The sequence below is a fragment of the Indicator indicator genome, chromosome 3 (assembly GCF_027791375.1).
Source record: "Indicator indicator isolate 239-I01 chromosome 3, UM_Iind_1.1, whole genome shotgun sequence".
Lineage (NCBI taxonomy): Eukaryota > Metazoa > Chordata > Aves > Piciformes > Indicatoridae > Indicator > Indicator indicator.
Genome location: NC_072012.1, coordinates 33,593,162 through 33,607,501, shown reverse-complemented (window position 1 = coordinate 33,607,501; position 14,340 = coordinate 33,593,162). Strand labels below are relative to the sequence as shown.

Sequence of the window (14,340 nt, the reverse complement as noted above, 5' to 3'; positions counted from 1 at the left end):
CCCTAGAATGTGTTCACTGAAATATTCCTAATACCTACAGGAGAGTATCAATGCCTTTCTACAATGTTCTTGTGAAGCATCATCCAAAACACTGTGTGCATTCTCATCAGACAGGAAAGATTACTTTGAACTGGGATGTTTGAAGAAGGAGAACATATGTTAAGAAAGAGGCTTAAACCTGGATTTTCTTTAGTCCTGGAGAACAAAGAACCATTTAGCATTTAAAACTAATAAATTTACAAGAACAAACTGGTCTGTAGAATTAAAAATATGTTTTCTGACCACATGAGCAGTGCAGTTTTAGTGGTGATGATGAATTAATTATCTATGAATTGACCCTGGACCCATTAAAAAAATAAGTAAAATGAAATCAAGAGGATCTTTTTAGTCCCATGCTCCTCTGAAAATTCACCAAGGTTGCTACGAGCAACTTCTGACTGAAATTAATGAACTACAGAACTTGATTATTATATAATTACAGATGTAGAATTGATTATCTTGGAATTTCCTATTAATTTTTTTTGGTGAAAACTATAGATAATTTCTCATAAATATTTCAGATGTTAATATCTGGTGATTGTTCCTCTTAGTGCTACTGCTTTACATCTTTCAAATTCTACACAGTCTGCTTATCTTCAGAGATCAATCACTATTCAAGGAATTTCAGGTTTTGGGTTGGGCAACCCCCTTCAGAAGGAAGGACTCCAAGATTGCTTTCATGATCATGCTTTGTTTTCATAATTACAGGTCATCTGTAGTTTTCAAAATACACTGTTAAAGGTAGAAAGGGCTATTGTACATTTAAAAAGGAAGCAAGCAGGAATCACATGTTGGGCCAATGTCAATAGTACAAGAGCAATAGAATCTAAAGCCCTGTGCAAGAAGTATCCTATCTTTGAAAATTATATCATGGTATATTTTGCACAGAAAAGGCATTCACTGTTCTGGCTAAGAATTAGGAATAATTTGATTTAATTTGTTTTGATAGCTAAGTAATAATTACAGTTAGAATACTGTTTGTTTTAATTTGTAGATGCGGTCTGTCGGACGAATATTTAAATTCATTGACATGCCAACAGAAGAGATGAAAAACACGAAGCCACAGAAGAATAACCAGCTTTCAGATGCCCTTGTAATTGAAAACAGGCATGTGAAGGAAGAGAAGAACTGGCCATCTGGGGGCCAAATGATCGTGAAGGATCTTACAGCCAAATACAGTGAAGGAGGAGCTGCTGTGTTAGAAAACATTTCCTTTACAATAAGTTCAGGGCAGAGGGTGAGGCACTGTTTTGTTGTGTTTGATCTGACTTCTATTCATCTGAATTACAAAAGTATCATTATAAACCTATTCACTGACTACAGAGTAGGCTGAGTTCAGTAATATTTTGTAAATGAAATTGCTGTAAAACAAAGTAATCATGCAAAGCAAATGGAGAACAGAAATGTCTTATGTCTCTTCTTAAAAAGAGCTGGTCTGTAGGATTATTTGCTACAAAGGGGAAGAAAAAGGCAAGGAAAATCTGCCTCAGTTATCCTAGAAATCTTGAGGCTATTTCCACCTCAGTGAAATACAGTGGGGGTGTTTGCTTGCCATGAGGAGCAGAATATACTGATAGCATATGTATGCAGTAGTTCTCCAAGTCGTATTGCTGTGCCTGAAAAGCCATCTACCACCTTCTCCTGGGCAGAGGGAAGCTTGCTGGTGACTGCAGGTGCTGGGGGCAGCCTGACCCAGGTGGAGCAGGACATGAAAGAATACCAGCCAGTGTGCCAAGGGCAACGCTCCACTGGCTCCAGCGGCCGGAGTGTGGAGGTGCCGGCTCATCTGTTCGATCAGGGCTTTACGCCACCCCAAATTGTTATGTAACAAATCATAAACAACTCCATTCTTTAGAAGATTGACAAACCCTTAATTAATCTTCATGTGTGTTTGGGCTTGTGTTCAAGAAAGGGCTTTGGTTTCAGGACAGCAATTAGGTAGGGGTTTAACACTTTGCTTTAAGTTCATGCTGAAGGACCAGCCTTGGTGGGGCAGGGAGAAAGGCTCACATGATTTCCTGTGCTGGAGCCATAGAGATGAAAAGGAGATTTTTAACTCTCCGATGTAGATGAGAAAATGTGTTCAGTGACAGCTTCCTGGCCTTGCCCCAAGGCTCCTAGTTTGGATAGCACCAGTCTCTGCCAGATGTGGTAAATCTGCCTCAGTTTACATTAAACAAATGTTTAATCTACTAAGACTGAGAGCATCCAAATTTTGAAACTGGGGATCTAAGTGCCTGTAGCACTGCCCTGAAACCACTCTGCCTTTGGAAGAGAAGCATTCCTGGAGAGTGAGGGTGCAGGTACCACTGATTTTTGATGGATTTACTTCCTGAAAAATCCCTTGAATCAATGGAGTATGGAAAATGAAAGGCACTTTTGCACTGTACAGAGAGAAGACAGAGCAATTAAAACAAAGATTCTATTTTCAATGGTTATGGTTTAGGAATTTGATCCAATTTCATTGATAAGCCAGAGACTCAGAGATAGTATTTCCAGAATTGGAACATGCTTCTTAAACTGGAGAAGATTTGTCTCAACACCATTATGATTTAGGAACTTGATCCAATTTCAATGATAAGCCATGGACTCTGAGGTAGTATTTCCAGAACTGAAGCATGCTTCTTCACCTGGAGAGGGTTTGTCTCAACCCCACAGGCAAATGTGTAAAACAAGCAGGAAAGCTCTCCTTTGATGAAGGAACAGATTAGACTAGACTAGACTACACTAGAATATTTCAGTTGGAAGTAATCTGTAGCAATCCTCTAGTCCAATTGCCAGGACTGACCAAAAGTTAAAGCATGCTAAGGTCATTGTCCAAATGCCTCTTAAGAAATTACAGATATGGGACATCAGCTACCTCGCTAGGAAGTGTGTTCCAGTGTTTAATCTGCCTCTTGGCAAAGAAATGCCAGTCTAAGCCTCTCCTGGTACAATTTTAAGACATTTCCACGTCCTGTCACTGGGTACCAGGGAGAAGAGATTGGTACCAAACTTTCCACTTCCTCTCCTCAGGAAGCTGTAGAGAGCTGTAGAGAGAGCTGTGACCCTTCAGCCTCCTTTTCTCCAAAGTAGGCAAGCCCCAAGTCCTTAGCTGCTGCTCATAGGGCATTCCTTCCAGTTCTCTCACCAACTTTGTTGCCTTCCTCTGGATACAATCTAGGACCTTCACATCCTTCTTAAACTGTGGGGCCCAGACATGCACACAATGCTCAAGATGGGGCTGCATCAATGTAGAATGCAGTGGGATAATCACCTGTCTTGACCGGCTGGTGATCCTGTGTTTGATGCTCTTTGCCCAGGATGCTCTTTGCCCTCTTGGCTACCAGGGCACTGCTGACTTTTATTGAGTCTGCTGTCAACCAGCATTCCCAGATCTCTTTCTGGAGGGTTGTTCTCCAGCTACTCCTCTCCCAGTTTATGCTTGTGCCCAGTGTTACTCTATCTGAACCTTGTTACATTTCATCCCATTAATCCCTGCCCAATGCTCCAATCTATCTAGATCCCTCTACAAGGTCTCTTGTCCCACAGGAGTCAACTGCATCTCCCAGTTTGGTATCATCTCCATACCTGAGATCTCTAAATCTTTCTGCCTTATTCTGTGGTTAATCAAAGAATCACATAACCACAGCATATTAGGGGTTGGAAGGGACCCCAAAAGATCATCTAGTGATATGTGAACAGTATTAAACATTTGTTTTTATGATTTGCATCGCAGGTGGGCCTCCTAGGAAGAACTGGTTCAGGAAAAAGCACTTTACTTTTTGCATTTTTAAGACTGCTGAATACAGAAGGGGATATCCAGATTGATGGAGTTTCCTGGAACACGGTCAGCTTGCAGCAATGGAGAAAGGCATTTGGAGTGATTCCTCAGGTAATGAGACTATGGTATATTTGTGTGCCTTTATTTTTGTGGGTTCTATATCCATATGCACATAGTTACCTTCAGGATGGAAGGCAGTTGTTTCATGCCTAGAAACAGAAGAAAAAAACCCCAACAACAAACCCACAAAGATTTTGTGAAAAGAGGAGTGGGAAGGGTGGATGGATGGATGGATGGATGGATGGATAGATGGATGGATGGATGGATGGATGGATGGATGGATGGATGGATGGAACGAGCTGCAGCAAACTACTTTTTGAGGGTCTCTGTGCCACTCACAAAAGAATTCTAGAAATGGGAAGGTATAGCACACTCAAACAGAAGTATTCAGAGCCTGCTTATCCCTGCACCTCTGAAACAGGTTGTGTGTTGATTCAAAATAAGATAGTGCCACCTGCAGAGAAAAAATACAATCAGCTGTGTTCTCAGCTAATGTTTTGTAAAGCCCTACATCACATATTATAGCTAACATGTGGTTATTATACATTGCCTGTTTTGCCTGGCAGGCCAGTAGCAAAATTACTGCTTTACTTCTATTTTACTGATCCCAAACTTGGACTCATCACTTTTTCAGCTGTCACCTCTCATTACTGTGTCATGGTGCTTGTATAAGGGAGAACTTAGAGTTATTTAAGCTTGCAGCATAACACTGGCATATGGGAAGTAATATCATTTCAGAGATGAAAAAGGAAGCAGCTCCTCCACATGAGTTTAGGCACACTAATACTCTCAAATAACTGAAATAAGGAAAATAGTCTGAGCAGGAGCAAACAGTTAAACCTAGGTGTTCTGAGTCCCTTGATAATATCCCTGCCACTGGACCAGAGTCCTGTATTTGTTACAGCTCTGGATTATCTGTCTCAAAAAAATAACATCATTGGCTGCATGCAGTATCACTAATAAATGATCACTCTCTATAAATGTAGGAATGAAAACTGACGGAATCGTAGAATCCCATCACAGAAAGGCTTAGGTTGGAAGGAACCTTCGAGATCATCTACTCCAAGCTCCCTGCCATGGTCAGGGACACCTCTCAATTAGACTTGATTGCTCAAGGCCTCATCATAATTTTAATGCTGAGTTTTGTATTTTTGTTGTTGAAAGCTGTCAGTCCTTTCCAAGCTCACTCATAAGGAGTAACACATGCTGGCCTTCTCTTCTTTGAAAGCTTCTCTGCTTCTCCCATAGTCATCTTTGGCTCTAAGCCCTTTCTCACTCTGGGATGTGGGTGCCCAGCAGGGTTTCTGCTTTCCATCTCCAGCTGTCCTTGCAAATGCATGGACTGTGGTGAAATCCAAATGCTTGGTAACAAGTAGCTTTGTTGTCCCAGTGAAAAATATGATTAATAACTCTCACAGCTGAGTACTCACTATGGATTCACTAATGGTATAGAAAATACCATTCTGCTGCCATCAGCAAAATGCAAGAGACATATATTACATGAGCAGTAACTTGTTCTTCTGATGGTGAGGTGCATTGTTAGTTCATTGTTAAAATTATTACACATTTAGTTGGAAGTTCCTGATACATGGATCAATACAAAAAATCCTAGCCCTCCATTCTCTGGAAGGTCATGGGAGTTGCCAGCTTGTTTGTGTGCTTCAGCTCCCAGCTCCTGTCTCAAAGCCTCGCTGAAGAATCGCACAGTATGCACGAAAAGTTCCCACATTCAGAACAAAATGAAGTTTTCACAAGCACTTTCCCAGCAGGGATGAGAAATTGTATATACCACCCTGCCTCTCCTGGCAGGACAAAGGGAGCCTTTTGTTCTTTGCCATTCATCTATGGCTTCAGAATGAAAGAAAGAAAAAAAATAAAAAGGAGTTGCCTGTCCTTTCCTGGAAGGCTGGCCTACAGCAACACCTGGATATTTGCTCTCTCCTGGAGAACAGGGGAGGCTTTGCTAACAAAAGGGGAATGGAGCATTACAAGAGCCATGCTTCCTCCTTAAAACTTTCCCAACTTAGAAGAAAAGTAGTTTCCCTCTGTGGGAACCTCATTGACATGCATTTGCATGGCACATGCAGCATCCTAACACACTGCTGTTTGCTCCAGGCAGGCAATGCTGGAATGGCCTGCAAGGTGGTCAGAGATCACACTGAGCCAGAGCAAAGGTAAAAACCTGTTTCTTTCACTATCTCAAATCCAGCTGGCATTGCATTGAAGTGATGTGAAGGGGTAAATCACAAAAAATGTATTTCCTGCAGCACCCAAAATTAATTTCCTTCCTGTAGCTGCTCTTGGGCCCTGTGCTGCTGAAGCACACAGCCTGACCACAGCACTGCTCCTACAGGATGTTTGCAATTCTCATGCAAAGCAATTACTCCAGCATACCAGGCTGTTTGAAGTATAATTGATGCCTGTCATATCTTCTGGAGTTTCCCCATCACATTTCCAAGGTGAGGATATCCAGCTGCATCTGATATCAACACACTGAAGCTCCTTTGCCTACACGTCCTCATGTAGTTTGCATCCTGAAATATTTAATGGAGTCAAACTGAGGAAATCCCTTCAGAAATTTGGGGTTGAATGGAGGACAGGAGACCTGCAGTAAATTTTTCATTAAAATAAGTGAGGAGGAACCTGTGACTGATAAGATGATGCTAGCTCTAAGGAAGGGGATGACTTCCAATGTCTTGTTGAGGGTTATTCCACGGCATCCTGGCAGATGTCATGGTTTTCTAATTGTAAAATCAAGCCTAACATAGAGAAAGAATTACTACAGTTTGTGGGACTGCCAGCTGACCAAAAAAAAAAAAAAAATCACTTTTGCTCATTTATTTTACTTAAGAAACTAAGAAAGGACCCAAGGCCAAAGCCACGTCCCAAGCCTGTCCAAGACACCCCACAGAGGGGACAGACTTGAGAGGTGGGCCCAACTCAACATGAGCCAGCAATGTGTGCTTGCAGCCCAGAAGCCAACTGTGTCCTAAGCTGTGACAAGCAGGATGAGAGAGGTCCATGGATCTGATTGAGGATCTCCACATGAGTTGTCTTGCCAGGATGCTTTCACTCTTTAGTAGTCTTTGCCAGCTGATCCTTTACTCTTCTGTACACTGTATTCCACAGTCTTGGTTCTCCATATAACACTTAAATCACTTAGAAAGATTATTGCCACAAGCTGGATGCTTCCCATATCATAACCAATACACATAGGCTTGCATCGCTGAGGAAGATTAATGCAGGTATTGATTTACAATATTTGGGGTGATCAGGACATAAACATCACTGTATTTATATTTTGGAGTGTTTTGCTTGTGGGTGGATGTCAGGTCTGAGGAACTATTTGTTGTATGGCCACACCTACTAGCATCCTGTGTGAGTTTGAACAAGTGACCCAGAAGGAAACAGCCCTCCATTCCCCCTTCCATATTTACAGCTCTCTTAATTTTAGTTAATATTAAGTAGTGAATTAATTAATATTATGTAGTAATAAAGCTCTCTTTATTACTACTTCTTCCATATTTACAAACAACATGTAAATCCATGGGATTCACTTGTGATTCTTTTCACTGTAGACTTCTAGCTTTTAAGAATTTTGGTGGGGTTTTTTTGTTTGTGGTTTTTTTTTTTTTTGTTTTTTTCCTTTTTTTGTTTTGTTCTGCTTCTTTTTAGGTTGGCCCTAAACTGCTCATGTGACTCACATGACATTTACTCAAGTGAACCCTATGTGGTTTGTAATGAGTTAGGAGGAAGGGGGTGTTGAAATGTTTGCCTTGTGTGGAGAAAAAAGAAAAAAGTACTTTTGGGAATAGATTGCTTTTAGAGCCCTGCTTCTTGAAAGCAATAATTAGGAATAACAACATTTTCTGAAGAAAATGGTTTCTTTTATTTTGCTGCCCTCTGTACTTCAGCAGGAATGCTATTCAGCCCTATCTTCTTTAAAACAGGTTTGTTCAGTGAACTATTCTTCTCCACTGAGAAATGAACATATCTATTCCATTAGTTAAATCTATGGTGCTTGAAGTGTGAACAGACCCATGTCTGACACTGTTCCCACAGCATTATTATTTCCACCACACCCAGTCCTTGGAAGAATCTAATCCCACTGCAAATACATTGTCCGACTCATGCCACTAAACCAGGGCACAGGAAAAGGGCTGCGCTATACTTCACCGAACCATTCACTCTTGTTAATCATGGTTATAAAGGAAAGATTCTACTTTCCCCCCTAGAATCTACCAAAAGGGCTTCAATGACTTTGAGCTGTGTGCTGCTGCAGCTCGATTAGTGTGCTGCTGGGTGCACAGTGAAGGTATCATGACACTTCCATGTACCCTGCTGGCTGCAGGGCACCGTGATGCAGCTGCTACTCTCCTCTGGTACTTCCGTCTCTCTTACAGGAAATAAGATATTGGAGAAGGCTTACATATCTTAGTGAAGTAAATTAATTAATGTAATTTATTTTCCTCTCCCACTTTTAAACCTTGAATTAATCATAATTAAATGATTAATTTAAATGTGTGTATAAATCACTTTGAAACCTGAGGAAAGAATGCCAAGTTCCCAGGTTAGATCAGAAGGATATTGTGGCAGACTGGCCAAACTCTGGGAAATTACATGCTAAGTATTTCTCTCAGCCTTTTTCTGCTGGTACAGCTAGTCCTTCACTGTTTTCAATAGAATTTGGCAACCAAGACTCCATTAAGTTACATGGCTGTAAACCACTGGCATTTCAGCACACTTTTCTCTAAATAAATATTTTCTTTAGGAAGACAAAAGTAATTGTCTCAAAGCTTTCCTCTTGGTATTTGTTCTGTATGTATAAGGTAAGTGCAAGCAAATGGTAGTATATCTCAAGAAGGCACTTAAGTTCTTTGAGAGCAAGTTCTCCCTGCTACAAGCAGCAGGTGTACCTCACAGCATAGAAAGCAACAGCGTGGTTTTATCTCATAAGAAATGTTGTGCAACCTCAGTGTCCCTTGATGAAATTCATTCTCACCAGACTGTGACACACCCTCATCATGTAAAAAGAGATTAAATAAATGTTTAATTTTTGTCTGAGTCACTGCTTTTTGAGCTACAAAATGTATATCTAAGTGATATTCACTTAAATCTGCTTGCCTAGACTGATGAGACAAGCAAAACTGAGTAGTAAATTCAGTGCAAGAAGGATGTGCTGTCAAGGCCAGGATATGTGCATCCCCTGTACTCTGCTATGGTGAGGCTACAACTGGAGTATTGTGTCCAGATCTGGGCTCCCCATTTCAAGAGAGACAGGGAACTAGTGGAGAAAGTCCAACAGAGGCTACAAAGCTGCCGAGAGGACTGGAGCATCCCTGTGAGGAGGAAAGGTTGAAAAACTTGGGGCTGTCTAACCTGGAGAAGAGCAGCCTGGGAGGGGATCTTCTCAATGCTCAGCAAGAGCTAAAGGTTAGGAGCCTAGAGGATAGGGTCTGACTCTTTTCAGTGGTGCCCAGTGATATGGGGCAATGCACAGAGATCCACATTAGGAGACGCTGCTTTATTGTGAGGGTGACAGAGCACTGCAACAGGCTGCTGAGAGGTTGTGAAGTCTCCTTTTCTGGGGACTTTCAAAACCCACCTGGATGTGTTCCTGTACAGCCTGCCCTAGTACTGATCCTGCTTTGGGCAGGGGAGTTGGACTACATGCTCTCCAGAGGTCACTTCCAACTCCTACCATTCTATGATTCTGTGATCTTGTGTGACAGAAGGGAGGTGCAGGACAGAGCAGGGAGAGAACATGAACTGTAGGAAAGTCAGAGAAGCTGCTGCTACAGTTGTGAATCAGGTTGTGCTGCATCACATAGTAACGTGAAAGAAAGAGATCTTCTGAGATAGGACTGGCACCTTCTGAAATGTCAGGTAACAGAATGATGCTAATACATATTTGGCTACAGTTGGTTAGAAAAAGAAAATTCACTGATGAAAACCAACCTAGGACACTGTCCCAACTAATACCCAAGAGTTTGTTTTGTCTTGAAATAAAATTGTGGAAACACAAGCTTTGGGACCATGGCCATTTTGGTTTTGAAAATGCTTCACTTAATAAAAAATAAAAAAATATTTTTTTCAGAGGGTTATTCCAAAATGGGAATCTTTTATCCCAAAACCTCCTGAACTGTCATTTCTACTTTTTTGTTTGGTCTTGGTTTTGTTTGCTCTGGTTTTTTTTTCCAACAAACTTGGGTAAGTTTTTATTAAGATAAATGACAAAAACTGAATGCTAGACTTTTTAAAATAACTTTTTTAGGAACAATATTTCCCAGAACTTTTAATAATCTGCAGCAGGTTCTATCTGAGAATGGTGGGAGGTTATTCTTTCTCTGTAGGCTTTTACAATTTACACAATTATGCTTTGCACAATGTACCTACTTGTGTCCATATATCTTTTTTTTTTCCTTATAGAAAGTGTTTATATTTTCTGGAACTTTTCGGATGAATTTGGATCCTTATGGGCAGTGGAATGATGAAGAAATATGGAAAGTTGCAGAGGAGGTAAACCAGTTCACTGTTATTTGTATACCTCTCATAAAGTGGTTATGGCAGAGTGCAAAGCAGGTCAAATGATTGTCATATGTTACATATGTTTACATGGAGTCTTAGGAAAAAGAAGTGCTGAGGAGAGATAATGTTATGCTCTAAACCATGTTTCCTTATTACCTAATAAAAATATGCCTCTGTCAGAGATTTGTAATTTTTTCTTTTTTAAGATAAACTTCCATGCAGCACAGTCTGGGTTCCTCATGCAGTGATTTAGCACAGGTGAGGTTTTATGTTTGGCTCCTCTGGTTAACCCTGAGAACAAACAAAAAAGGGGGAGGAAGATGAGACAGCAAAACGTCCTGTAATCTTTTCTCATTTTAATGCTTTGGCAAATATATGGAATCTCTTAAAAGGCATTTTTCTACCAAAATGTGTAAAAATGGCTAGCAAACACTGGAAACCAGAAATAAAACAGAAAAAATTTTGGTGGCCTGTTCTAGAAACAAGACTGGTATGATTGCACTAGGCCATATTTATATTCAGCTTAGAAATTTTTTTCTCCAAAGTATTTTCCAGTTAGTGATTCATGAAGTACTAGATTCTGTGAACCTGAAGGCTTTCTCCTAATTTTATGTTGAGGTTTTAGCACCTTCCTCCCCCCCCCCCCGAGATTAGGGGCCAGATTTTTACATTTCTGTTTCCCCTACTGAGTAGAATTCCATGCATTATGGTTGTCAGATGCCACCTATTGGCCCTAATAGTGCTAATAGGTTGCACAGGTCATGCCTGGAGAACCGGTAGGTGAGAGTTACAGGAGGGAATGAGCTGCAGCCTAGAAAGCAGATTTCTGTTTCCAGGGTAGTGATGCTCTAATTAATACATACTTAATAATTAATTGGTGCCATTTTTCTTTCATAGCAAGTCTCAAGTATCAGAAAACACAAGTGCTGGACTTAATAAAAAAATGTCCTCATTTTCCACCCAGGAGGTTAGCTCTGTCTTTAGGTTTTATCTAATTTGTTCTCTGTGTTTGGAGAAGAAAAGTGGCCACTTTCTGTGAGTAATTTACCGCTCAATGATGTGACAGGAACTTTCAGATGGTCCTAGCAGAGGCTAGGGTGCTCAGTGCTGTGCTTCTCCACTTCTCTGAGGCAAAAAGGAATGTGAGTTAACACCCTCTTTCTCAAAGACGACAAGCCCAGCTTCTGCTTTTGAGGATTGCTTTCACTGTGTGAATCAAACCTGGGATTTTAAAGACCTAAACCTCACCTACAGTGGCATAAGAAAACATTATTTTGAATTGGTTGTTATTAAGGAGTTTAGCAAATCCATATGTGATACCATTTTTCATTGCACAGGTGAGAGAGCAGAGCAAATAGAAAAAAAAGAAGAGCTGTAATACCTTTTAAGTAAGAGTGATTTGGTTGTTTATAAAGTTTGTGCTCTTGAAATCTGTCTTATTAGCAACAATGAGTTAGTCTGACTTTGGGAACATGGCACAAAAAGAAAGTCAGCTGTCAGCTTATCCCTGACCCATGTTGGCTGCTGAGAATTTAGAGGATCCTGCTGAGATCTGCATCAGCTTTTTGTGCTCCCCACAATCAGCTGCAGAGAGCAGATGTCAGGTATTTAATTTCTTATTGCCCCCATATATCAGCACTGGAATCAGCAGGTTGCCTTGGGTCAACTTTACTCCTGCAAGTCACCTGTCTAGACCCTACAGGCACACAGAGACACCTTGTGCAGTTTTAAGAAGAAATCACCTTTTTCAGCCATTAGTTGCAAAATGTCATTAATGGACATAATGTGTGTTCAAAAGAGGAGTGAAAAACAAAACTGTGGCTCCAATTTCCTTATAAATAAAATCAAGAACCCTTCTGAAACTCGACATACAGAGACCCCCCCCATGGTTTAATATGGTTTAATAAGTAAAATGGAAACACAACTTTTTTTTTTTTTTTTTTTTAACCTTGGAATGAAAATGAATTGCAGATCAATAGTATGTACAGCTTTTCATAAACAATTGGGTTGTATCACATTCTCATAACATCTGTCAGAGCAATACAACTCAGATGTGTTTCTTAGTTCTCTCACTGTACAAAAGTTTCTCTGGAAATGCTGCTGATTTTGCCAATGAAGTCAGTCAGTTTGGACCTATGGGATTTGCAAAGCTTTCCTTTGAGGTGTACAAGTCTCCTAATGAAAGGAGAAAAAAGATCCCTTGGAGAAACACAGACTTACAGAATTAACCAGGTTGGAAAAGACCTTCAAGATCATCTAGTCCAACCTAACAGTGAGAAGACATCTTGTGGGCTGGATTCTGGTTCCTGGTCTAAGTGAAGCAGCTTCACTTGGAATAGGCACTCCTCTAAACTTTTTTTTAGCAATGCCAGAGGGAAGCCTGTGATGCCATTCGTATGAACAAAGTGCACAAGACCTTTGGGGCAGCAAAAGAAATATGCAAATGCTTTAAGAGCCATAAGGTAATGGCTGTGGTGACCTGGGTTATTTTTGCTGTAGCTGTAACATAGCATGAGGATTTTGGTTGTTTCTTTTTACCTTCCTAGTAACCAAAGTAGCCTGGTGTCCTTTCGAGAATCACACTCCTTAACACTTCCAATGAAGTATGTCCCTGGTGGATAAGACATTTCAGATACATTGCTTTCTCTAGCCTCCTAACTCCAAATGTTTTGGTCAAAATGCTAAAACTCATTGTATGTGGCAAACCAACAAAGCGTTAACCATCAGCTTCTCTACACAAATCATAGCATGTTTTCACTTTGTTGTCTGAAATGAAAGGCAAGGAAATTAAAGGCATTGGTTGCTGTACCAATGGTCAGCATAACTGTATCTCACCATTTTTTCCTTTTTCTTTCTGGCAGGTTGGACTGAAGTCAGTAATTGAGCAATTTCCAGGCCAGCTCGATTTTGTTCTTGTGGATGGAGGCTGTGTCCTCAGCCACGGCCACAAACAGCTGATATGCCTTGCCCGGTCAGTTCTCAGCAAAGCTAAAATCTTGCTGCTCGATGAACCAAGTGCTCACCTGGACCCTGTGTACGTTTTGATCATTTGTTCTGTCTTCTAAAATGAAATGAGAAAAATCAGCGAGGCAGCACCACCAAAACAGTGCTCCTCTAACTTGTGTGGTCCATTACTAAACCTGATTTCCATAATGTGTGTTAGTAATTCATCAGGAGGGATCACAGCAGCCTAGTCACAACCTTAGCTTCATGGCTGATACGCATTTTCACAGGAGGAATGCAGCATACTGAGACACTGCAGGATGCTGGTGTCTGTGCATGCAGTTAAGAATTTCCAATACCATCAGTACAGTTATGAGCTGTGCTGTCATATACACTGCAGTCTAAAACACTGCTTGTTTGTCTTTCAGAACTTCCCAAGTGATCAGGAAGACCCTGAAGCATGCATTTGCCAACTGCACGGTGATACTCTCTGAACACAGGCTGGAGGCGATGCTGGAGTGCCAGCGATTTTTAGTGAGCATTTGTTTCTCCTAGTCTCCTGTACTGTTTCTTTACATGTGATACATGTGCAAAATACACAAAGCAGAACTGAGGAAGTTGGCTGCATTGATATGGGTCACTCAGGACACTGGAGCAAACTAGTCTCTTGCAGAAGAGTGTCAGGGTCCTGTTTGCTTTGTAACCTCAGCTGTCATAGACACCTGTGTTCAGATGATCTGGGTCACAGTATGGATTCCTTCATTCAACCAGAAGGTCACATTTGCCAGTTGGCTCAGGAGCTTCAGAAAAATCCCATCATCTCACAGAGCTTTACCACTGCTTATGCAGAAACAGCTGCACTTGCTCTTGAGCAATGGGAGGCCCCATCGGGCAGAGGGCTTTCCTAAGAAAAGAGCTGATGGACAAAATCACTGATTTCTTCCATTAAGCCACCTCTCATTTAATCAAAGTGACCAAGTATTGAAGTCCTGGGGTATTTCCTTTGT

General features: G+C 41.0%; 1 protein-coding gene across 1 annotated transcript in view; it reads left to right on the top strand.

Annotated features, from left to right (window-relative positions):
• The window catches only part of CFTR (CF transmembrane conductance regulator), an 80,907-nt gene that overhangs the window by 65,401 nt on the left and 1,166 nt on the right, over positions 1–14,340 (top strand). Inside the window, exons 22-26 of the mRNA XM_054399706.1 lie at positions 1,034–1,276; positions 3,758–3,913; positions 10,292–10,381; positions 13,252–13,424; positions 13,762–13,867. Of these exons, the coding sequence (XP_054255681.1) occupies positions 1,034–1,276; positions 3,758–3,913; positions 10,292–10,381; positions 13,252–13,424; positions 13,762–13,867 (768 nt within the window). The remainder of the gene's footprint in view (positions 1–1,033; positions 1,277–3,757; positions 3,914–10,291; positions 10,382–13,251; positions 13,425–13,761; positions 13,868–14,340) is intronic.